At 42.3% G+C, this 26681-nt stretch overlaps 1 protein-coding gene and 1 long non-coding RNA gene across 2 annotated transcripts in view; one reads left to right on the top strand and one right to left on the bottom strand.

Annotated features, from left to right (window-relative positions):
• Positions 1–21437, bottom strand: part of BPGM (bisphosphoglycerate mutase) — a 29842-nt gene extending 8405 nt beyond the window's left edge. Inside the window, exons 1-2 of the mRNA XM_036427444.2 lie at positions 21283–21437; positions 7260–7920 (exon numbers count right to left, since the gene is read on the bottom strand). Of these exons, the coding sequence (XP_036283337.1) occupies positions 7260–7860 (601 nt within the window). The 5' untranslated portion in view covers positions 7861–7920; positions 21283–21437. The remainder of the gene's footprint in view (positions 1–7259; positions 7921–21282) is intronic.
• Positions 21438–24363: 2926 nt separating this feature from the next.
• LOC123652003 lies at positions 24364–25064 on the top strand. Its single transcript, XR_006741022.1, has 2 exons — positions 24364–24533; positions 24747–25064. It is a non-coding gene; the product is annotated as an uncharacterized LOC123652003 (long non-coding RNA).
• The last annotated feature ends 1617 nt before the right edge of the window (positions 25065–26681 follow it).

Genomic DNA, 26681 nt, shown 5'->3' with positions numbered 1-26681 from the left:
ACTAGAGGCCCGATGCACAAAATTTGTGCAAGAGTAGGCATATTTTCCCCCGGTTGCTGGCACCTGCTTCTCTCTAGCCTCAGGGCCCAGGCTTGCTTCCCTCTGGCCACTGGCAGGCACCTGGGACCCGAACTTCCCTCACAGCCCCAGCTTCGTCCGGAAGGACGTCCGGTCTAATTAGCAAATTACGCTTTTATTATTACTCCTATAGATGGTAACATAATGATAGGATAACAGCTTCTAATTTAGAATAAGACAGAGAGAAGAATCCATTCTACACTTAATTTTATAGTTAAATAGCCTACAACTTTTAAAGATTTCTACAAATACATGATACTTATAAGAGCAAGTTTAACTATACCACTACGCTAGTAATTGTTTCATAAAAGAGAGGCCTAAATTCGCTGCTTCTGAAAATATCACACTAAAATGCCAAAGGTGACTTACTTGTCTGTCCCTGTCCCACAGTGAGTTCCAGCTGACCTTTCCTCCCTGATTCTCTAATTTCATCTGACCACTTCTGTGCCTTGCAATGTGTACAGCTGCATGCAATTCTTCAGGGATCAAGTATGTCTTTCATGAGTCTCTTGCATGCCACTCTTATTCCAAACTTGAAACTGCCTAGCCCTGTGCTTGAACCCAGACTAAACAATCCGCTTCCGCTGGCAAGATGCAGACTGCATCCACTGCCTCAGTTCAGGACCTGGCCTTGCCTTCTCTGTGGGCCAGCAGGAAACAAACAGGAAGTGACTATGCCAACCACAGAGAATGAAACACACGCCTGTCTGGAATGCTACAGAACAGCATGTGTTTAGACACTGAGCCTGGTAGAGGAGTTTTTAAGGATGGTGCTTTGGGAGGAGAGTGTCTGGACCAGTGAGAGGTGGGCCCTGCTTCAATCCCAACTTGTCAGTCTAGCATAGGTAATTGTGCTGCTAAAACTCAGGAAAGCAGTCCCTTAAGGAGGAATTTTCTTACTATTGATATATAATATTTCATATCTGCTCTAACTCTTCTTTCTTCTAAAAGTACTAAGAACTACCATCAAGTTAAAAGTAAATCAAATCTAAAAATTACATATAATTTAAGAGCAGAGATATTACATAAGTAAGTCATTTCACAGGGTAGAGGCCATCCTGATCAGGCCTAGCCCTGGCATGTGTTTCCTGTGTTTACAGTTCCAGCTCTAAATCAGTAACTCTCGCTTCCCACTGTGCTGTTCTTCTGCTTTGACTCCAGGAGGTCCTTGGTCACCTACTCCTAGATTAGCTGGTTGTGAAAAGGAAAAAAAAGATAGATGGAAGGCCCAATTAAGAATAGAACTTAGAATTTGGTGGCAAATGAGAAGAAATAGTTTGGGGGCAGGAAAACCTTCACTAATGGAGCTCCAGTCCTCAAGTACAAAACTTCTTATGAAGAAGGAAGAAGGATTTTAAGAGGGAATTCTATATATTGACCATGGGCTAGATGTTAAAGTCTGCACCATTAGGTCCTGAAATGCTTATTAGAAAGCATAATGATGGCCTCCAGGTTAGTTTTCAAAGGGACAGGTAGATGTACATAGCAATTTTCATTCAATTCTACTGACAGACTAATCCAGTCTATTATTTTGTGAAACAAAGGCAAGGTCCCAGTTAGAGCAATGATCACTTCACTAGATAAAGGGGATCTCCTAAAATTGAGGTAAATTCACATACAGTAAAATTCACCCCTTTTAGTGTCCAAAATAGTTCTATCATTTCCCCAATTGACCCATCTGGCCAGGGCAGAATGCTTGGATCTTACTCTTCAATATCCTCTACAAGAGAAATTCTATTAGTGGAAAATGACATGTAGAAAATAAGAGAATTGATTTATGAAGTGATCCTAAAATATACCCCAGTCTTCTTCATGCACATGAAATAATTTCTTCCATGTTTGGCACGGGAGTAAATACCTATATAGGGAATCATAGCAACATCGAAGAATTCCATAAATATTACCATCAGTACCACCAGGGGGCACTATAGGCCCAAAAGGAGCAAAGTTATTATACCCAGAATGGGGAGCCAACATTACAAACCACTTTATGTCTGTCTCCCAGTGGACAAATCTCAATCCTCACATAGACTCCATTTGTTTCCCCAGCCACAGGTTTGTGCCTAATAGCATATTCTGGCTTTTCTGATAATTTTCCCCCCCTGAATGTCTGCCATTCTCCCTGGACACCAACCCTACCATTTCCATTCCCTGTCTCCCTCGCCAGCCCTATACCTTTTTCTACTTTCACATACTTCCTACTCAAGTATCTTCACACAATTGACCTCTTCCAGCACAAAAGCCAATGTTTTAACTCAATTATTTCCCAAATAAAACCTTTTCTATGAAATCTATAGTAATAGGGGTAGGAATTACAATTTGAGATAGATTCAAATTAATTAATCTCTGAAATGTGATACAGTCCCATACCTCCAACTAAAGATAAAAATCTTCAGAAGAAAGGTTAAATGCAGCCTGAGTGCGAAAGCCTGCTAATTTCTCAGGAAAAATTCCTGTAGATTCATTTCTGTCCCATTGGTCAAAGCTGTGTTCTAATTTTTTATTGATTCTATACTTCACATCCACACATTTCTACTTTGTTATCACTTTTATATATTTGCCCTAAGCTGTTTTTCTAGGCCAATGTCAAATCCTTTCATCTTTCAATCCCACTGATGTAATTATTTTTGCAACTTCAATAACTCACATATCATTCAATTCACCCATTTAAAGTGTACAATTCACAGACTTGTGTAATTATCACATAATACATTTCATTACATCGCCACAACCCAACCAGAATCACTGCACCTATTTAGCAGTCACACTTCACTTCATGCCCTCCTTTGCCTCTACCCCAGCCCCAGGAACAACCTTCTCTCTGTCTCTGCAGACTGGCCTATTCTGGACATAGAATCCTATAATATACTAGGGGCCCAGTGCACAAATTTGTGCACCTTGAAAGGAACTGTGGTCCACAAGGCTGCAGTAGGCACAGGGGCGGGTATCAGTCCATCCTACATGCCCCAGCCCACCCCCTCCCACTTCAGTCCCAGGTCCCGTCTGCTAGCAGCTCCATTCTCACCGCCACCACCGCTACACACTGACAGTGCCAGCCCTGCTCGAACTCACTGATGGCATGGCATGAAGTGATTGGGGCAGGCGCAAGCAGTGCGTGTGAGTAGCGGCTGCTGCATCCATCACCCCTCAGTAGCAGGGGGAGGTGGAAAAGCCTTCAGGGACAAACAGGGCTGGCAGCTGCCACCCGCACCCGCTGATGGCGCCAAGTGATCAGGAGCAGCACCATGCACTGGCAGCGGGTGCAGGTGGTGACTCCGGTGCTGGCTACGGATATAAGCGTGGTTGGCACTGGCAGTCAGTACAGGTGCTGGCTCTGGTGCCAGCAGCAGGTGCAAGTGCCAGGTGGGACCCAGGCACACAGGAGCAAAGAATTTTCAGTATCCACCAGAGGCTAGCCCCATGACAGCAACCGGTTCCCCGTCTTGGTCTGGTGCCCTTGCTCACCTGCTCTACCATCCCGCCGCAGCCAACAGTGGTCAGCGCATATCATAGCAACTGGTTGTTCAGTTGTTCTGGTTGTTCCACCATTTGGTCTATTTGCATATTAGCCCTTTATTATATAGGATGATACTCTGTGACTTTTTTCTTCTATTATAGCAATTCTGAGGTTCATCCATGTTGTAGCATGTAACAGTATCTTATTCTTTTTTATTGCTGAATCAGAGACCCAGTGCACAAATTAGTGCACATTGAAAGGAAATTAATTAGAAGGTGGCCAGTGGGGTGGGATTGGGCAAGACAGGCCAGACACGCCCTGGGGCCAACCTCCCATGGTCCCTCCTTGGCTGGCCGCACCTGGGTGGTTCCGGGGCTAAAAGGGCATCTGTGGAGTGAGCGGGGTCCCTCTGGCAGGTGGGGTCCCTCGGCCTGACGTACAGGGATCGGGCCAAAACTGGCAGTCTAACATTCCCAGAGGGGTCCCAGAGTGCAGGAGAGCACTCTATAAAGTTGCTGTCACTTGGCAGCTCCTGTATTGAGCGTCTGCCCCCTGGTGGTCAGTGCTTGTCATAGCTACCAGTCGGAGCATCTGCCCCTGGTGGCCACTGTACGTACATCATAGCTACTGGTTAGATGGTCACTCAGGCTTTTATATATGTAGACTAGAGGCCTGGTGCACAGTGGGATCCCCTCAGCACAGCCTGCACTCTCTCCAATCTGGGACCCCTTGGGGGATGTCCAACTACGGGTTTAGGCCTGATCCTCAGGACCACTGGCTCCTAACTGCTCACCTGCTTGCCTACCTGATTGCCTCTAACTGCCACCCCTGATGGCCTGGTCACCCCCAACTGCCCCCTCTGCTGGCCTGGTCACTCCTAACTGCCTCTCCTGCCTGCCTGATCATCTCTTACTGCCCCCTCCTGACAGCCTGGTTGCTCTCAACTGCCCGCCCCCCCCCCCCCTGCCAGCCTTGTTGCCCCTCACTGTTCCCCCCCACACACTGGCCTGGTCACCTCCAACTGTCCCCCCAGCCAGCCTGGTCGGCCCTCACTAATCCCCCTGCTGGCCTGGTTGCCCCATGAAGCTTGTTTGGCCGTCCATTCAGTTGTTTCTATTCTACGGACATACCACATTTAATTTATCTAACCACCACTTAATGGGCATTTGGGTTGCTTCCACATTTTGACTACTATGAATAATAGTACTATAAAGGTTTATTTAAAATTTTTGGTACGGATATATGTTTTATTATCTTAGGTATTCTTCTGGATTTAACTGTACCTACCTCCTCTCCTCCCCCCCCAAAAAAAAAAAAAAAAATATGTTGAAGCCCTAATCTCCAGTACCTTGGTAAGTGACCTTATTTGGAAATAGGTTTTTATAGAGGTAACCAAGTTAAAGTGAGGCCAATGGAGTAGGCACTAGTCCAATATTACTGATCTAAGGACAAAAGGGGGAAATTTGGACAAGAATCAAGAGATATACACAGACAGAAAGCCAAGTGAAGACAGGGGTTTGCAGCAATAGATCTACAAACCAAGAAACAGATTTGTAGATTTTCGGCAATCACCGGAAGGTATAATAGGCGTGAAAGGATTCTTTCCTAAAGCCACCAGAGAGAGCGTTACCCTGCCAACATTTTTATTTAGGACTTCTAGCCCCCCAAGCTATGAGAAAATTACTCTCTGTTGCTTTAAGTAATCCAGTTTTTGGTATTTTGTTACATTAGCACTAGGAAACTAAAACAGATATATACCTAGGACTGGAATTGCTGGATCATATGGTAACTATATTTAATCTGTCAGAGAACTGCCAGATTGTTTTCCAAAACAGCTTTACCATTTAATTGTTTCTCAATAAACTATTAATTATTTCAAAATCTCTCTTAAATATGTAAAGTAAACTTTTCTATGTGTAACCTTGCCTTTCACTGGTAATTCTCCCTCATTCCCCACCATGGTGACACTTTTCTTTGGCACCATTTGTTAAACTATCCTATTTCCTTCAAAAAAGAACAGTAACAAATAGTTAAATCATCAATGCACTAATAGAGGCGCACTAGAATGAGCTATGGTTGGGCTACAGAATAATATTAAAGACATTTAAACCTGAAGATAGGAGAGTAGATGACACTAAATGGCAGGGTTTTGTTTTTAAAGGGAAAATTTCCTAGCAAGGACAAGAAAGCAAAGAGGGCCCTAAATGATATCATTTTCTTGAGGGAAGTGTGCCTAGCCACAAAGAGAGCCAAGTTCCATCTCTGAAAAGAGAAATTGGCATGTGAAAAAGAGTACATCTTCTGGAAGAAACTTTGAAATTATAAATTTCAGTCTGTTGTCATCCTAAGAGGAGCCTCAATCCTTCTTCAAACAATAAAATACTATAGTCCAATAATAATGAAGTTATATATCACTTAACCAAACATCTGTTCTGAACAAGGAAGAATAGAATCCTTTATATAGTTGAGTAAATAAGATATATACACACACATACAAACAGATCGAGCGCCATGTCTAGACAATAAAGTTTTTTAACAGCCAATAAAGTCTATAGATCTTAAATTTCTGCAAAACTAATGGATGCAGGTATATGAGTAATGATTTGGCTGTTGGCCATGTTATAAAAATTAGGGCTAAAATAACATACACTAAAAAGTTTACAGTAAAATCTTATAAAGATCACTTTATTTTGTTACCAACAACCTATTTTCACTTAATTCACCTACAAAGTCAACCCTTTCATTTTTCACAGCCCCATCTAGAAAAGTAAAGCAGAATGGAAAAGGAATGTTAGAGAAACACACTCTAACATCAGTAAGTTAACCGCTGACATGATGATAGACAAGAAAACACCAGACAGAGCAGATCACTCAAAAAGCACAACTGGATAATGTTATTTTAGTGAAGGGAGGAAGGGGGATAAGAAATGCCCTGAAACACAGTGCAATCACTGATGGCCCAACTGGTGAGCCTGAGTCCTCAAAAGAATTCATTTAGTTCATGTTAACGTAAGAGACAGGTAGCAATACAGTATATTGTACAATACATTTAGAATGTAACACCAAGCATTAATGAGGCTATTGATTATCTCCAATAAGCTATCTTTTATCCTCCTCTCCCCTACAACTATCTCTCAATCAAGGACTAAGCCTGTTCTGGAAGGGGAGGACTAGAACAAAAGAATTGTTCAAGATACCTAGGTCTGAAAACACAGCAACAATTGTTTTAAGTTGGAAGAACATGAGCAAATCTGAAGTCTAAATAACATTTCTATAGAAACCTCTTCCATCCCTAGCCTCCTTTTATCTTTCTATAACAAAGCTACATAGTGCTTTAGTTTGGGATTCTCAAAATGGAGAACCCCCAGCAACAGTATCAACATCTGAAAATTTATCAGAAATGCAAATTCTTAGGCTGGGACCCCAAGCCTTCAGGGGGGCAAGGCCAGCAACCTGTGGTAGACCAAGTTTTCCCTCCTGGTGATTCTGATACTTGCTCAAGCTTGATAGCTACTGCTCCAGATAATATGAATAGAAAAGGCAGAGAATTTTTTTTACTTGTGGAACAAAATGATTCTTAAAAGACTAAAGTGACCAAAGAGAATAGGGGAGGAAAGTCTACTATGTAAACTGTGCATTATTAACTAACACAGCATGTCCCTTCCAGATGAAGGTGTAACAATAACATTGGCAACCTCTAATAAGTATAGCATAAAGATGGTACCTTCCAGATGTTTCAGGAGTGCCCTACTGCTATTTCCATGAGCAGATATCAGAATGGTTTTGCCACGTAACACTTCAGGAGCAATCCTTTCATTCCAAAAGGGAAGGAGTCTCTCCAGAACATCCTTTAAACTTTCACACCGTGGCAGTTGGTCCACGGGTACATCGCACACTTTGTACCTCCGGTCACTGTAGATTTCTTGGTAGTAAGGATGGGACTCCTCAATGGGTGGCGGGGTCACATTGTAGCTTCTTCTCCAGATCCTCACTTGCTCTTCGCCATGATTCAAAGCCATTTTCTCCCTATTGAGACCGATCAGGGCTCCGTAGTGACGCTCATTCAGACGCCAGGAGCTCTCTACGGGAACCCACTCCTGCCCTAGCTCTTCCAGGATCAGCCAGGCTGTGTGGATGGACCGATTAAGAACGGATGTGAATACCAGATCAAACTCAAAGTTTAGCGCTTTGAGTTGCTTCCCACAGTTTCGAGCTTCCTCCAGCCCGTCTTCGTTAAGTTTCTGATCCACCCAGCTACAAAAACGATTTTCTTTGTTCCAAGCACCTTCCCCATGTCTTAACATGATCAGTTTGTATTTGGACATACTGATGGCTGAGCTTCCCTTATGCCTTCAAGTGGCCAATGTTCAATGACAGAAATACATCTGGAAAGAGAAGAAATAAAACGCGTAAGTTATATTCTTCACTCAGCTGACTACCTGGGAAAGAAAGCACAACCTTACTACAACCAATTTCTAAAACTAGGGTAATTTCTTTAAACAGTTTTTGATATCAGACATCCGGCAACTCATATGCTATGGCGCATAAAGGCATATTCTACAGATAATTAATTACAGGGAACCTAGCTGACTTACATTTTCTGATGATTAGATAGTATGCTAATGGCATGATGTAAAATAATGAGAACACTTCATTCTAATGGCATGCTGCATTTCCGCCAGATCAAAGGCAGTTTATTTACAGAAGAGAGGATTTACCAGAATGAGGTGCAGACGTCTACAAAGATGACTAGTAACTGACTCTAGATTGAAAGCATCCTCTCACTTTGTTTTTCCTCTGGTGGAAAAAAAATATTTACTAGTCTCACTTCACTGATGACGTCATTAAACATGTTAATTCAATAAACCACCACATTTATCTGGCATATAAATCACTGGTTGGTGGCAACTAGCTCTTCAAGGCCACAGGCTACACCGCATATAAGAAAATCTAAGTTTCAACATTCAAACAACATTAAAAGTGATTTAAAGCAACATGAGCACCAAACGTGGTATTCACCTAAATAATCTCTCACCTGCCCGAATATAGTGCTTTCGGCAGGAATAAATCCGGATGCAAAACAAGTTATCAAATGCGCGCAGCTGAGCAACTGCTGCGTGTAGGAACAGATTAACAGGAGCAGGTCTGCGGAAGTGAGAAGCTCAGTGATAAGGAGGCCCTGCCTCCTCCTCCCAACCCTTCAACACACACCGGCCACATCTCAGGGGGAGAAGAATCTAGTGAAGTGGAGTAGGCAACCAAAAAGTGTGCTGAACTTGCTAAGCTAAGCTGCTGACCCAGTGATCTGCCGGGTCACTCTGTCTCCCAGGACTCTGCTGCCCGGCTGCATCGGCCTGCCTTCACTCACCCTGCAGCGACCCATCTTCACTGACAAATTATGTCTGGTTTATTACATGCCCAGTGCTCACTACCTCCACCCCAGCACTTTCCACACTGGGGAGCAAAGATTACATGAACATTGGGGCCTGGTCTTCTGCCACTCTTGGCAACTTCCATTAGCTGCAGATTTTCTGTCCCACTAAAACTGTGATTCAGCCAGTTATATAACCCTCAGGGACAAAGTTAGTTGGAATCTAGAGCTAGTTTCTTCCTTTCTTTACTAATTCCTAAAGATTCTGAAGGTGGAAAAGGGCTTTAAAATTTAGGCTTCAGTGGAAGGCAAACTGAGGACCTGAGGAAGGCAACAGATTGAGGTGATTTGCAAATTGAAAGGTTCCAGCAGTAAGGTTTATGATTTCCCTTTCTTGTCAAGTACCAGGTCTGAAGCTTTAGCACATGTGGAGCAAGGAGTTAAAAGCATGAGGTCACTAGCCGGAACCGGTTTGGCTCAGTGGATAGAGCGTCGGACTGCAGACTGAAAGGTCCCAGGTTCGATTCCGGTCAAGGGCATGTACCTAGGTTGTGGGCACATCCCCAGTAGGGGGTGTGTAAGAGGCAGCTGATCGATGATTCTCTCTCATCAATGTTTCTAACTGTCTATACCTCTCCCTTCCTCTCTGTAGAAAATCAATAGAATAAAATAAAAAATTTTTAAAAGCATGAGGTCACTGGAAGATCCTGAGCTCAGCGCTCAGCTGAAGGTCCTCACTGAGAATTTCCAGAGGGAGAGCGATGCCTCTACCCTCAGCCCAGAGGGGCAGCAGGGTGTCAGAAGAACAGAGAATGGGATGAAGGCATCTGGGCAGTATTTAGCTAGGTGATTACTGGTGTCCAGACGCAGCATAATTATGACGCTAATGAAGCTCAAGCTGGAACAAACGCCTTCTAAAGCACTAGGAAACCAAAATAATGAATTCACATGGGTGTGTATGTAATTTACAAAAGAAGGTATTTTTGTATTGTTTCTTCTAAGAGCTCTAATCCACCAAGTAGTAGAAGCATTAGGCCCGTGAAAACAAAATCCACCTCTCATAACATATTGTCTTGTGGTTTTTTTTGGTGGGCGAGGAGAAAAGAAGCTATCAACTGTTCCTCTGCCTCAGCCCTTACATTGTCTTGTCAAGCAAGAAAAACCTTCTTACACTAACGAGCTCTTTTCCCTTAAGATGAAGAGGGATAAGATGGGCAAATTTTGTAGGCAGAAGCACTTCATCTTTTGGTTATGAACTCTACCGCCAAGTTTTGCAGTATTTTAATCTGCTGTATTTGCTTACTGTTTAAGGAAGAAACCATTTTTTCTGCCTTCCTTTCCCATCAAAATATATACACTGGAGCAGAGAAACAGTCCTACAGCCACAAAGACTATACAAATACATACCTTTCCCTTACTCATGTACAGGGAGTGAATATAGAGTAAGGTCCCAAGGTAGTGAGTGTATCTATCTCAGGTAAACTAAAAGTCACTTCCCTTTCTCCTCCTTGATGCTATCAACTGACTTTTCCCATTTAATTAACTGCTAAATGTTCACAGAGGCACTGTTGAGGTTTACAGTTAGTAATCTTTAAGATTTTAATCCTTGTGGAGCTGGTATACCAAGTGTTCATCAACACACACTAAGCAGTTTGATTAAAGTTTAAGGCGTGGCCTGCAAACTCATGCCCCAGTGGCCAGACAGACGTGTGAATAAGCAGTGGTGCTGGGCTACAGGGGTGGTAGGAACAGTGGTGAGCTGCAGGGACAATACATGCTTCTTTGATGGATGTCACTCTGTGTAAGTGGACGAAGCTTTTGTATATCCTGACCTCACTGAACTAAGGGTACCATTCTTAGAACTTTTCTGAAGAACTGAAAGAAGATGGGACTGCTGAAACCAAAGACTGGAGAGAATGCAAGACTTAGACTCAGACCACAGAGAACCTATGGATTCCATTTTATTTTTAGCATAAATGTCTTAAAAAAAAAAAGAAAAGAAAAAGAATCATTTCAGCTCCTAAAAGTTTACATTAAAGAGAAAAAAAAGGGGGGGGGGGGGCAAGTAGCTACTACTTAGCTCCAGCCCACTTCCTTGTGAGACTTGAAGAACTGGGGTTCCTATAGATCTTCCAATTGTCAGAAACTCTGGAAATGCGCATTTTCATGTGATACCTGATACAAATTCTGGCGACTCATTGGAATACAGTTTTTAAATGTGAGCTAAACAAAACATGTCTGCATGCTAGATTGGGTCTGCTAGTGTATGACCTGTGACTTAAAGGGAAATGTCCTCCTGGCCCAGTGAGTGAGGAGGCCATCATGCCATAGGAGATGGTCAGACCCCAAGCCTCCAGGCTCCAATCCCTGTAACCGTCCGACACACTCTTTCAAAGAACAGACCTTCTAATCTCCTATGAACTGTGCCTGTCCTTCCTTCACTAAACCCTTTGCCACCAGCCTGCAGAGTCCCAAACTCTGTAATCAAACTCCCACTCAATTTTGTACTCTTCCTGGAATGCTTCCTCTAGCTCCGAGCTGTAACCAAGCTGAAAGTGAACTGAATGCAAACTATCTCCCAGCTGTCTGCTTCTCTCTGTAGTTGGGGGTGTTTGTGCCTCATATCCTGGAGCAGAAACAGGGGCAGTTGATGGGTGGGCAGGGTCCTGCTCCCTCTCAATGGTATTTCCCAACCAAATACCTCCACCCTATCTTTTTTTTTTTTTTTTTTTTGGGAGGGGGGGGGGTGGAGGGCGCAGGGAGTGTGATTATGAGAATCTTGCTATATTCAGCTGTAGCTCTCTTGCCCTCATTTATTACCTGCAAACTTCCTGAAAACTAAGTGCCCCATTTAAAACCCTCAATTACTTCCTATTGATCTGAGGCTAAAGTTCAAAGTCCTTACTGTGACCAGCAAGGCTTTGGTTTTCTTTTATTTCCTTGAACATGCCATGCTTTTCTTGCCTCAGGACCTCTGCACATACCACACAGAACCCTCTCCCAGACCAGCACTATCTCCCCTCCACTTTCACTGCAGTCCCACACTGCTTTCAGTAATGTCTAGTCATCCTTTAGATCAGCTGTGCCCAGTCAAAATATTTCAATATAATGCAAGCTGTATATGTTCTAAAGCCATATTAAAAGTTAAAAATAGGTAAATTTAATTTTAATAGCACATTTTATTTAACCCTATAGGTTCAAAATATTATTATTCCATCATATGAGCTATATAAAAAAAATTTTAATCCTCACCCGAGAATATGTTTTTTATCAATTTGAGAGACAGAGAAACATCAATGTGAGAGAAACAATGATCAGTTGTCTCCCACACACACCTTGACCAGGAGTCAAACCTGCAACCTAGGTATATATCCTGAGGGGGAATAGAACCCACAATTTTTTGGTATATGAGATGATCCTCCCACTGAGCCACTCATAAAAATTCATGCAAGGATGGGGTGGATTGGAGCCGGGCCTGTCAGGAGGAGACGGTGGGAGGTTGGCCAACTGGCCCACTCTGATCAGGTCTGATCAGGGCTGGGCCAGTTGGGGAGAAGGGCCCAGGACAATTGGTCAATGGGCCCTGCCCCCAACAGGGATGGGGGGGAGTGCGATCTGGAGTAGTGCTGACTGAGGGTAGGGGCCACAGGCGATCAGGATGGTAGGGGCCCATTGGGGGTGGGGTTTGGCCAGGGAGAGGGGCTGCAGGAGATTGGCCAGCACCCTACCCTTGATCCAGGTGAGAGAGGCCAATCAGGGGTGAGGTTGGCTAAGGGTAGGGGCTTTGGGAGGTTGGCCAGTGGTCCCAACCCCTTGATCCAGCCAGTTTGCTGGTCCTTCAAGCATTCTGGTTGCTGGCTAAATATAAATATATATATATATATATATATATATATATATATATATATATATACACACACACACAGACTAGAGGCTGGTTGCACAAAGATTCATACAATAGGCCTTCCCTTGGCTGCTGGCACCGGTTTTTCTCTGCCCCCTCCCCTCCTGTGCTCCCCCTCATAGCAGGTGTCTCACCCCACCTGGTCCCACCCCAACTGGCTGCTCTGTGCCAGCATGAGTGCTGCCCAGAGGCCTGAAGGGACTGGGGGGCAGGGCCACCACCACCTTTGTTGGGTTAATTTGCATAATCACTCCTAATTGGCTCGTGGGCGTCACAAAGTGATTTGCCTATTTCTCTTTTATTAGTGTAGATTCTTAATGAACTGTTTTACATTCTTCTTTTTCACAGCAAGTATTTGAAATCTGGTGTGTATTTTATACTAAAGCACATCTCAATTTGGACTAGCCACATTTCCAGGGTTCTATAGCCACACATGACCAGTGACTACTGTATTGCACGATGCAGTTTTAGAGCTTAGAGTAAATGTTATTTTCTGTAAGCCATTGGTTTCAAACTTTAATGTGCATCAGAATCACCAGCAGAACTGGTTAAAACAAATTGCTGGGCATCCCACTTCCAGAAACTGAGTAGGTCTTGAGAGTAGGTCTGAAATTTGCTCCCAGGTGGTACCGATACTATTGGGTTGAGGACCATGTTTTGAGGGCCTCTGCTCTAGGCAGGCTTCTCTGCTCTTCCTTCTCACCCATTGGGAAATGGTCAGGCCTGCCTGGTATATACTTGCATAGCATCCTGCTTTACAACACTGGGTAGAGTTATGATGGGTCACTTCCAATCTATTACTTGTTCAGCATCTATGTGCCCTGATAGAATGCAAGCTGTTTCACTGCCATAACTCTAGAAGCTAGTGTGCCACTTGACAGATACCTAGTAGGTACAAAACGTAGGTGTGTTGAATGACTCAAAGTTAGACAAAAATGATTACCGTATTTTTCGGACCATAAGACGCACTTTTTCCCCCCCAGAAGTGGGGGGAAAAAGTCCCTGCGTCTTATGGTCCAAATATAGCCTACACATATACTTTAAAAAAAAAGTTTTTTTACTTGCCCGGCTCTGTGTGGTCTCTGTGTGCTTGCCCGGCTCTAAAATGGTTCTAAATGCTGCTGTTTACTTTACAGGGTTGATTACATGTGTTTATTGACTGTGATGTTGGGTTTTAATGCACATAAAATATTTTAGGACACTATTTGTTTCAGAATCTTTTTTTCTTCATTTCCCTTCTCTAAAAACTGGTGCGTCTTATGGTCCGGAGTGTCTTATGGTCCAGAAAATATGGTATGTTGTGCTAATGAGACTGAGGCTTGACAGTTTTGGTGGTAACTGCCAAAGTAAAAACAGTCCGTTGGCAGGCCTGAGATGTTAGAAAGCTTTAACTCAAGAATCCCAGTGTATTTAGTGGCAAAGCTAGCGCCAAGAATAACCAGCCATTATATTTTTGTAGTCTTTACAGTTTAGTATGTTCATGAATGGCCATAATCTCCACACAGAGAAAGACTCCAATTAACTTGTTCAAAAACATACAGTACTAACAGGCAAATTTTAGGTCTCCCCCTGATCCCTGAGCTTTCTCTACCTCATCACTGAAGACTACAGTGTCTTGGTTTGAGGATCTAGGCTCATTTGATTTCACAGGAACATATCCAGTCACGACTTGTCTTTCCAAGCCCAGGAAGCATTTTATGAAATGAATACAAGCAAGGTGAGACTATAAAGGAGGGGGAAAAATTCTGTTCTTGGGGAAAAAATTAATGCACCAAGTCAAGTTAGGCAACAGTCACCCCAACTTATAGATATCATACTAAGAACATATAGTCTCCAATACATACTCCCCACCCTCAAATTTTAAAACTTCTTTTTCAAAATCAAGTTTTATTTTTTGGTAAAGCTCACCACCTTGGAGTTGGTTCTTAGGGTTCCTCATTTATCCCTTGGCACTTGAATTAAGCAACTAACTTTAGTTGATGATTTAGTTTATACAAAAAAGGATCATACAGGTCAGTGAATTCATATGCCAGGCTTCCTTTCTTTTTAAAAGTATGGTATGGCTCAAAAAAAAAAAAAAATGTACTTTTATATGACTGTGTCTCATCTTCCCACCCCTTCTTCTTTGCTATTTTTCCTTTCTTCTAGACACCTAACTCGTGCCTTGCCCACTCTCCTGAAATGGTATCTCAAAAAAACCTGCAGGTTAGTTATTTCTTGGTAAGTGGAGACCACCTTCTCTTGGAACTCACACTCTGCAGCTGACTACTTCCACCAAGGAAAAACACTCTTTAGGATTTCAGTGCTGTACTTCCCAGGCTCTTCTACTGCTATGCCCTGGTCTTAGGTCTCTGTATTTTCCTACCCACCAGAATAGTAGTATGATGATGAAAATATCATATGGTGTCATAGCGGCTAACATTCAACGAGTGTTCACCGTGTACTTAGACTATTTGAATCTTCAACCACTGTTCTATGGAGAGGTACTATGATTAGTCCCATTTTCCAGATGCAGAAACTCTGAGGAGAGGTTACCTTGCCCAAAGTGACACAAATCAAACTCACATTTATGTTTTTAAGCATGCTGCAACTCTGCCACACTGGCATCCGAGGCTCAGTCCTCAGTCCTTGGAAACCCAACTTTCCTCACTAATTAATCACATTTAAAATGATTTATAAATCACAAATACTCAGTTTTCCTAATCTGGTTAATTAATTCATTTTTCAAACATGTGTTGCAAACCCCATTTGAGCCTGTGAGAAATATAGAAATCAACAAGGATATGTCTTCAAGGAACTGGTTAGGGAAGAGTGGCATATGTGCATGTGTATGTACTGCTAAAGCAGAAAGTAATTAACATCATGAGAAACACTCCATTCATAAGGGAGGTGAAAAAAAATTATTTCTAAGTAAGGCTTCATGGACATGGCATTCTTTAAACTGGTTTGGGAATGATGTTCAAGATTAAGATTTATAGAAAAAGGAAAAGGCATTCTAGCTTAAGGGGATAGTGAGTTGAGGCAAGGGAATAGAAAATGGTGACTCATTCAAAATTACTGGAAATAGCTAGGGTGACTATATGTCCTGGTGTGCCTAGAGCAATCTTGCTTTAGGCCTGTTTCTCCAACATAATTATTTCCCATTTGGAAAATTATATGATCACCCTAAGTATAGGGTACAACGAGGAAGTAGGAGGAGACTGGCCTAGAAAGATAAGACTGAATAGTACCTGCAGGTACTTGTGCCAAAGAATAAAGATTTTTCTATAAATACTGGGATATCACTGAAGGTTTAATGTGAATGTGGCCAAACCGGTTTGGTTCAGTGGATAGAGTGTCAGTCTGCAGACTGAAAGGTCCCAGGTTCAATTCCGGTCAAGGGCATGTACATTGGCTGCGGCCACATCCCCGAAGGGGGTGTGCAGGGGGCAGCTGGTCGATATTTCTCTCTCATTGATGTTTCTAGCTCTCTATCCCTCTCCCTTCCTCTCTGTGGAAAATCAATAAAATATTTTTAAAAATTAAAAAAAAAATAATGTTAATGTGTATTTTAAGAGAATCAGGTAGCATTTAAAAATTGAAATAAGAAAAACCAAAGATGTGAATACTTTTGAGGACTTTGCAATAATTCTGGTAACATACAATGAAGACCTGCACCAAGAAAATGGCTGTTGAAATGTGATGAAGACGAGTGTGAAAGCCACCACAGGTTAGTTTCTGTAAAAGGAAAAGTAAGTAATTTTTTTAGGCTTGTTGTGCTATATGGTATTGTAATCTGTCACTGTAGCTGAAAGCAGCCATAGACAATACACAGATGAATATATGAGACTGTGTTCCAATAAAACTTTATGTATAAACACTGAAATTAGAATTTAATATAATTTTCATGCACATGAAATATTGTTATTCTTTGATTTATTTCAACTGTTAAGAAATGTAAAAACCACTCATTGCTTGTGGGCTGTACAAAAACAGTAGTGGGCCAGAAGGCCTTAGTTTGTCAATACCTGGCTGGGCAGGATACCATTCTCTCATCTACTAATTGCATCACTGTTTTGAAACTTTAAGCATCTGGTCACAGAGTAATCCCAACATTATTATATCACCTGATTTTATTCTTGGCCAGAACACCAAGTACCTTGAGTAATGGAATCCCATTCATAATTGTATTTACTCTTCACAGAATACAATACTGAGAACATTTAAATCAGTCTGAGTAGTTTACTTTTGCTTAATTTAATTATTTAATGATGGGTTAAAGAAAACGCTAGAAGGAAAAATTATTCACCTTGTTAGTCAACTTCAAAAAATAATCTGTCATTTTAACATACTTCACTTCTTTTAGACATCTTCATAAATTGCCACAGTGACTCACACTTCAAGTGAATGTATGTTTGCTCAAGAATAGGTGCTATGCAATTGCCTTGGCAATAAAGAAACAAATTGGTGATTCAAAGGAAACACACTTTTGCAAGTGACTTATATTTTCAAATACCCTTCTAATTTCAGTGTTTATACATAAGGTTTTATTGGAACACAGTCTCATATGTTCATAATTTAAATTTGCTATAGAGTAAGAAATGTTTTTCCATAAATGCCCCCATAAAATTGAAATTATGTTTCAAGATTATTATCCTTTGACAAGGCAGGGATGAGAGGGTCATATATATATATACACACATACATACACACACACACACACACACACACACACACACTCATATATAGCTACACTAATAAAAGAGAATTATGCAAATTGACCACACCTCCACGACGCCTACCAGCCAATGACGCCCACCAACAAAGATGGCAGGTTAATTTGCATATACAGGTGTGTAGCGAAGTCTGAAGATGAATGAAGACGACTGAAGAGGCTTGGCTTCTCTGCTGTGGCCAGAGTAGAGAAGCCAAGCCTCACTGTGGCCAGAGTGAGAAGCCCAGCCTCGAGGCTTGGCTTTTCCCCTGCGGCCAGAGCAAAATGGGTGCTGGCAGCCAGGGGAAGGCAGGCCTATTGCACGAATCTTCTCTCTCTCTCTCTCTGTTTCTCTCTCTCTCTCTCTCTCTCTCTCTCTCTCACACACACACACACACACACACACACACACACACACACACACACACGGGACTGGTACACAAGCAACGCATTGCATTTACTGATGTTACTTCTACACTATCTCCAGAATCTCTAGGTAGTTTCAACAAATGCAGCATAAAAACCCTACTGCTGCCTCCTACTCCTGATAATTAAACCAGATAATTTCTCATACCTCCCCCATCTCCACCATAACTGAGGCTTGTCCTGTCTTCCAAAGTAATGCTCCTAGGACATTGCTTCTTCCCTTTTCCATGTGTTCAAAAAGTAGTAATGTCTAATATACAAGTACAACAAAAACAGGTAGATAAAATGACAAGATAAAGACCAGCCTGAAAACTTAAGTTTGCTTTCTGCTTTTTGTTTCCAAAAATTGAGTAAGAAACATGATCAATGATATAATATTGAAGTAATGGAAAATAAGGGATACAGAGCAAGAGTTGCTATGATCCAAAGTTTATCCTTAAATATTAACTATTCAAATGCCACCACAGACCACTCAGATGTTTTCCCTGGTCCAAATCTTCAATGTGAAACTCAACCCCCATTGCATTAGGACCCAACTTACAGAAGATAGGCTGGCTATATATTTGAGGATATAGAAAAAGTAGAAAGATTAACCATATTTCTGATAAAGGAAAAAGGAATAGTTCTTAAGGGAAATGAAAGCTGGGGCTCGGTTCCTTGGAGTTTTAACAAAATATGCCTTCCCCCAAATCAAGCGCAATATTAAAAGTCCAAACATGACTGTACCTAAAAGCACCTAGTGTTCCACCATCTATTACTTTTCCTAAAGCTTTATAGTAACTTTTCTATTGGTAGTTGCATTATAAGAGCATCTCTTTACCAGGAGCAAATGCTATCACTTACACTATTTCTCTAGGCACTATTATCACCCTGTCATTCTCCAACTTTACATCTACTAACAAACAGCTGTGACTCATCACTTGTTATGAGGGAAGCAAACCATCTCAGGTGAACCCCTATTCACAGCTAAGAGGTATATTTTTGTGATAAGACGTATGCTGGTCTTCCTGCTGCTAGTTTCAGCCCACATGGCATCACCAATATATACAGCACTCATGACACCTCCTTCTTATCTCTGGTTACTTATTTCCCCAGAGTTGTAGCTTTTGTCAACATAAATTATTCCCCCAAAACCCAAAAGTTTGTCAAGAAACCTGGATATCAGCCCCAGCTTTGCTACTTACTGACAGTGTGACTTAGACCAAGTGATTTCAACTTTCTGAACTTCATGCTGTTCAGGTTTTTTTTTTTTTTTTTTTTTTTTTAATCCAAAAAGAGGAGGATAATGAAATTACTGTCCTCAGGGGGCTGTTAGGAAGACTAAATGAAATGATGAAGCACTCTACCAAAAAGTGACAGGAATTCTGGGTTGAATGGAGCGGACTTCAGCTAACAAAGGAAGACTGGCACAGACCTCAGGCCCTTGAAGGTGATCCTACCTTGCTGATGATGGCATGAACAGAAGCAAAAGCTGGAAATAAAATGAGGCTGGGTAAAGAGAAAAAGTTAAATTAGGAGGAATGAAGTCAAATTGCGTGTGTGTGCGCGTGTATGTTGGAGGGGGTGGTAAAGTTGAGGGTAAGATACAGTCCTAGAAGTATACCAAATACTACAGTCCAAATGCTTTAATGAGGTGGCTAACATTTAATTTACATTTTATAAAAGATGTTTTTTCCATATTTGTGGCCAAGTTTCAGTGAAAGATTTTTTGTTGTTGTTGTTGTTAAGTCCTATTTCCCCATATAAACATTCCCTCACACCGGATTTCATTCCAAGAATATTCAAGAGACCTATCAATTCAAACATCTGTGAGCACCAGGCACGCAAAGATGAAAGCAGGGCTGGATTTAGATGTATCAGTCATTACATAAAATGAAAGGTGCCACTTCATTTCAACCAACTGTAGGAAGCAAAAGAGGAAGAGACACCAAAAGATCTAACCAAACATTAACAGTGAGTTGCCTCTGGATGATGGAATTGAAAAAACCACATTTTTCTACCACGTTTTACCTCTATAAAATGGCCAGTCTGCAAAATGTCCAAAGCCTCTCCTATGATTTAAATGTAGACACAAAAGAACAAACACTACCCTCACAGCTGGAAACTTCATTTTGCTAACAGATTGGTACGGAACTGACTGCAATGAGATTTTGTTTATAGACTTGTGGTGGAAAAACGTCTAATCATTTTCACTTTAAAACAGACCTTTAGCACAAGCGTGGACCTCAGAAATAGTCCAAGGCAACATCTGCTCTTTAAAAGATGCAAAAATTCAGAGTCAGAGAGTCGAAAGGATTTGTTTGCCAACACACAAATAGCAACAGCTTCAAGACTAAAACCCAGGTGTCTCGACTTGCAACTCTGAGCTCCTTCCCCCGCACCATTTGTTTTGAATGATGCTTCTTCTCTGAAGTCCACACGGACTGAAGGAAACAGAGATGGATAAAACCTGGTCCCTGGACTCAGGGGAGTCAGTTTTAAAATAAAAGGCAAATTGACACGCGTTCTGCTTTCACTATGGAAAATCTTAGTAGCTTCTGCTGAAAGATACTATTTGATTCCTTCCCCCCCCCCACCCCCCACCCCAATCCTGCATTCAGTCAGTCAACTTTCTGGTCCCACGCACATGCTCCACGGTTTGGAAGAGAGATAGATGGTTGGTGAATGGGAGTGAAGTTCTCTAACAACTAATGACCCTTCAGAACTTAACCGTGAACTTCCCTTCCGTCATGCATTTCTATTGCTCTTCTCTAGACATGCAGCCCCCCTCGCCTTTGAAAGGAGGGGGAATACACTTTTTATTTTTATTTTTTATTTTTTTGAGTGGCTCTAAGAACCTGTGATTTGGCTGCAGATTGGAGCGCCCCGTGAAACCAATTCCAGACGTTCACCTCCTCCTCCTTCATTTCACGGCATTCAGGTTGCTTTCTGTCTTCTTCCACTTCCAGGGGCAGGTCTACCTGCCTTGGCCCTAAATAGAGTGGCATGGCCCTGAGGGCACCGAGCCTCCTCCCTGGAGCCCTCCCATGGAAGGGGCTCTGCCCGGCGCCCCGGAGAGGTAGGCGATCGATCCTCCCTCCCTTCCATCCCGGCTCATTCCTGCCGAGGCGAGTCCCCCCCGCCGGCTGACAGACCGCTGCCTCCGGGCAGGCTCATTCAGAGGAAGGGACGGCGGAGAGGGGACCCGGGGCGGCGTGAGGGTTGGCCCGCGGGGCGCAGACCCGCGAGCGCCAGATTCAAAGGCAGAACCAAGCGGGAGAGTCAAAGGAACTGGCCTCCCGCACTCCCAAGACAAAACGTTTAAAAAATGGGGACGTCCTCCACAGCAACATTCTAAGGCAAAACCCACTCACCTGCAAAGAGGCCACCAGCAGCACCCGCTCCTCAGAGCCCCCGGGCAGGCAGCGCCGCCTAGGACTCATCCCGGCGGCCGGCATCAACGCTCTTTTCTAGCCCAGGAGGCTGAGGGGGCAGGTCCTAGCGCCCTGCCCATTGGGCGGTGGAAACGTCACTCATGTACGGCCCCGCCTTACTCTCCAGGAACACGCCGAGGTCTCTTTCCGTTTCCCAAATCCCTCGGGTAGACAGCGAGGTTCGGATTGGCTCCCTGAGGAGACGAGCACGCCTCTGAGCCAATAGAGAGCTGAGTTCGACGCCGGTGGGCGGGCTTGGGTGTGGAGAAATAGAGAAGGGAAGCCTGACCCCGCGATAGAAAAGCCAAAGGCCTGGGGCGGGCTTAACCCTCGGAGGTGCAGCTAGAAAGAGGTTCTCCACGTAGAGAAAGCAAGTACCTGCCCTTGTATGGAAGTGTCAGCGGAATCTTGGAGGTGGTGAGGGAATGCCTTTTTTTTTTTTTTTTTTTTTTTTTTTTTTTTTTTTTTTAAGGTGGGAGACTTCTACCCGGAATGAAAGTGGGTATTCAGGTTGTTAGCTCCTGCTTTCCTCATGGTTTTGAGTCTTAAATCGTGATGAACACAAAAGCCTTTAAAAGGGCTGGATGTATGGGCAGCAGCCGATCCGCGCTTTCTCTTAGTGCTTCTATAGGGATTCCCCTGTTCCCTGACCCTGTTTTGTTTGGGAGAGAACAGCGATCCATAGAAGGCACGGACGCTCCTGCAACAGATGAAATGGGACCAGGAGAATTATACATTTGGAGGCCACAATTACTGAGCAAGAGAAACCTATAAAAAATACCCGAAGCTTTTAAGAGGCTGGAACTACCACACCAGGCTTTGAAGCATAAATGTCAGAACTTCTGAGTAGGCGAGGAAGATAAGGAACAGTGTGGGTGCCTGGCCGCAGGGGAAACCCCCTTCTCGATTTCTAGACGCTGCCCTGCCTGGTGGTGAGTGTCCTCTTTGCAGGATTTCCTACGAATGCACCCTCCTCACAAGTCCAGGAGCTTGCTGACTACCACGTAGGTCCTCAGAATAATTAAATAAAAATTCGAAAAAATAATCTTTCCGCATTTTCTTTTTTAACTCCAAGACAAGCTATGTGTTGAATTCATTGAGACCTAGTTAGTTCCAGATCTCACATTCCCTTGTTAGAGCATGACAATTCCAACCCGGATCTCAGAGAGCAGAGCTTAACTTGCAAGTGGAGGAGGCACCTTCCAGTCCTGACTCCCAGGAATACAACTTACAAATCGTGTAGTTTTACCTCACTTGCTCTTCCTTTTCTCCAGGATGGATGGGGTCTAAGTGAAGGGAACATCCATATTCTGGTGGTGGGCATTCTGAGTTAGGCGGCCATTCACTCACAAGTGTCTTGAAGCATTTGACATGTAGGGATACTTACCTCTGCACTTCAGGGCATCTGCGCATTAGATTTAGTTTCACTGTTGTTATGGATACCCATGGAATGCTAGCTTGTCACACAGAACATCAACAATGTCAAACATCGCCTGCCTTTTAGAATCTCGTTGTACAGGTGAGGACTCTGAAGTTTAAGAGATTTGTTCAGGATGATTTAACTGGTTGGGGCAGAACTTGGACAAGGACCCTTGCAAGATTGCTAACTCATAATTCTAGGAAAATGTTTCCTTTTCTGCAGCTCCCCCCCCAAAATAATAAATAAATAAATAAATAAATAAATAAATAAATAAGACAGTAAATTTTTAAAAATCAAGATTATAGATTTTGCCGAGACCGGTTTGGCTCAGTGGATAGAGCGTCGGCCTGTGGACTGAAAGGTCCTGGGTTCAATTCCGGTCAAGGGCATGTACCTTGGTTGTGGGCACATCCCCAGTAGAGGGTGTGCAAGAGGCAGCTGGTCGATGATTCTCTTTCATCGATGTTTCTAACTCTTTATCCCTCTCTCTTCCTCTCTATAAAAAAATCAATAAAATATATTTTTAAAAGTTTTAAAAAAAAATTATAGATTTAAAAATTTATTTTCATTTAGACCAATGCTGCCCTGGCCGGCTTGGCTCAGTGGATTGAGCGTCAGCCTGTGGACTGGGGGGGGGGGTGGGAGGGTCCCGGGGGGAGGTGGGAGGGTCCCGGGTTCGATTCCCGCCAAGGGCACATGCCTAGGCTGCGGGTTCAATCCCCAGTGGGGGGTGTGCAAGAGGCAGCTGGTCGGTGATTCTCTCTCATCAGTGATGTTTCTATCTCTCTCTCCTCCTCCCTTCCTCTCTAAAATCAATAAAGAAATACCTATTTTTTTAATAAAAAAAAGATCAATCCTGAGGAATTTGATTTTGATATAGCAAGCAGTGTAGATACTATGAAAATAGCTCAGTGTCACAAGTCCCTATTTTACTTAAAACAACTCTTGAAAAAGTTTCAGTTTCATTCAAACAAGAAATGAAAACACCATAATTTATTATAGCCATGATGTCTTTTTGTCTTTCTATTATGTGTGTATATCAGAAGATCAATATTAACAAGTATTGTACTTTAAGAATTAGATAGCAAATTTGTCTTATTCAATAAAATACATTCATACCTGGCCAAAATTTACACAGGATTCCTTTGTAGGTATGATTGAGCTGGTCCACCAAGCATCAGAACACCATCCACTCACCTAAGCTATTCTGCCTCGTTCTCTCCCTTACCCCCCATCCCCACCCTGCAGAGCTGTGGGCTCCTTTTCTCCCTTCCTCCCTCCCTCCCTCCCTCAGTAAACTCCAGAATTCATTGGCCCTATATCCCATGTACAGGACTGTCTCCTTGTCTTAAGAGTTGTAAAGACACATCTTGACCTGGTTGTTTGCAGGGGTATCTAGTCTCCTACCACACCCTATCTTCAGTGTCAGATTAAAATCTGCTGCTCATAATCTAGTGCAGTGTTTCCCAAACTTCTCTCATGATGAGAATCACCTGGTGGAGTTGTTAAAATACAGATTCCTGAATCCCAACTAAGAAGTGCTAAACTAGAATTTTTGGGAACATACAGGTAAAATTGTATACTTAACTTAGTGCTCTATTGAAACCAAAAAACTAGATCTGCCATAGAGACCCCCACCAGGGATTTGAAAACCACGTGTCCTTTGTTTTTACATGTTAAAACGAGAATCCTCATCTGACAGAGGAGAATAATGGAGGCAATTTTGAAATAATTTTGCAATCTCTGAAGGTACATTGCTTGATCTCAGCCGGTCTTTCTCTGTGAAATAGGGATAATACCTAAGTGACCAGTGTGAAAATTAAATGAGATATCTGGCTTTTGGAAAGCATTCAGTAAATGGTATTGATTCTTAACGATTACAGTAATGATAAATGTAGAGTGTTTTAACTACAAGTACTCTTATTTTAAAAACTCAAGAAACTCTGGGCCTTGGGCTTTCCTCCCATTTGCAGGATATCTGGAGAGGTTATAAGACAGGAATTTCCCAGTTACCTCACCACTACCCACAGAGGCGTCTGTCAGGAAGTGACTGGCCGGGAGGGTATACACCAGTGGCAGATCCAAGAGCCTCCGGTATTAAGAAGTCTGCATTATGGGAAATTTCCCTGCTCTAAATCTCAACAGTGAGCATCCAGGGGCAGAAAAGGAGCCAGGTTGATTTTCTTTTTTCCATTCTTAATTCTGGAGAAAAAAATAACTGGCGTGTGGGACAAGGCTGAAAAAGGCGGAAACTTGCAGAAAATCAAAAGAGACACTTTCCCCTTTTACAAATTCTGCTTAGGAAAAACACTAATTTCTTTAAATGCCTTTTTTTTCTGTGATGGTAGACAAAATAGTCACAATTTCTGTCTTGTGGAGTTTTCAAATGCTATATCCTATTTATTAGAACTTTTTATTAACAACTATTACATTTATTGTATTAGGTTTAGGAAAGAATTTAAAATACCCATAATCTTACCACTCAAAACTTATTAACAATTTTTATTTTTTTCTGTTTTGTCCCTGTAATTACATTATTTTTAAAAGACTGGAATTCAGCCCAGCCAGCATGGTTCAGTAGTTGAGCATCAACCTATGAATCAGGAGGTTATGGTTCAATTCTTGGTCAGGGCACATGTCTGGGTTGCAGGCTCAATCCCCAGTGTAGGACATCATTGACATTTCTATCTCTCCCTCCCTCTCCCTTCCTCTCTAAAATCAATAAAATATATTTTAAAAAATAAAAGTAAAAGATGAATCCATATATATATATATATATATATATATATATATATATATACACACACACACACGCATATATATATATATATTGTTTTATATTGTTTTACAGCAATATTTTTTAATTTATCATGAACATCTCCACACGCCATTTAATATTCTTCAGTATATATAATTCCATTGTGTGCGTGTGCCTTTGGATATGATATCCCACAGTTCAACCAATCTCCTATTCTTGAGCATTGTGTTTGTTTCATTTTCTAGAAAAGACTCTGGTATTTAAATGGGCTACTTGTTTCCTTGAGTGACAAGGTGCTCTGGGACTTTCTGTTGGACCACAGGCACTACTCCTGGGGATCCCTAGCCTTTCTTTGCTGAAGATGATAAAGCACGAGGAATTCCTTTCTCTGGGCCCTGGTATTGCAGAGCTAGGAAAGGTAAGCCCAGTTAAAGCCTGAAAACACCTGGAGGGTTGTCTTGCTTTTCTCAGGGTTTCCTGTTCTTGAACCTGAAGAAAAGTGGTTAGGTGGAGAAAATTGGGGGACGGGTTGGAAATCAGCTCCATTAGTAAAGCCTGGTGTATGTGTAAGTAAGGCTCAGAGAGAAAATTGGTCCAAGCCTGCACAGGTAGGCACAGCTTGGGTCTGAAATTTGAACTGTGTCCACCATGCTTCCCACTGTTCCTAAAAACTGATGGATATAACACCATTTTTTTCCCCTCCACCCCCCACCCCCGGGGAAATTTGTTGTCAATCTTCTGAAATATATGTATTATCTGTTCCCTAAAAAAATAAAAATATTGGCTATCCAAGAATTTCTTCTGCCTTGAGTCTCCTGAGTTAGCTCACTCTTATCCAAAAGAATATATTCTCGTTTTTTTATGAGGTATTTTCTTTTTTGACCTCACTGTATACATTGGCAGGTCAAAGTCATAAAAGGAAGTTCTTATAAACCCTGCAACAATTTAACAGCACTACACGTAGTTCTCTCTGCTTCTGGGATTTATGAAGTATGATATATATATATATATATATATATATATATATATATATATATATATACTGACACACACACACACACACACACAGTAAGCCTATTTTTCTAGTTTAGCTCAAACTGGTTCTGAAGGAAATTCTAGAAGAGGCTTTCCAAAATTGTTTAGATCCATGAAGCATCACTG

Source organism: Pipistrellus kuhlii, unplaced genomic scaffold, assembly GCF_014108245.1.
Source record: "Pipistrellus kuhlii isolate mPipKuh1 unplaced genomic scaffold, mPipKuh1.p scaffold_m20_p_10, whole genome shotgun sequence".
NCBI classification, from domain to species: Eukaryota; Metazoa; Chordata; class Mammalia; order Chiroptera; family Vespertilionidae; genus Pipistrellus; species Pipistrellus kuhlii.
This window is presented reverse-complemented; position numbering and strand designations above follow the sequence as displayed.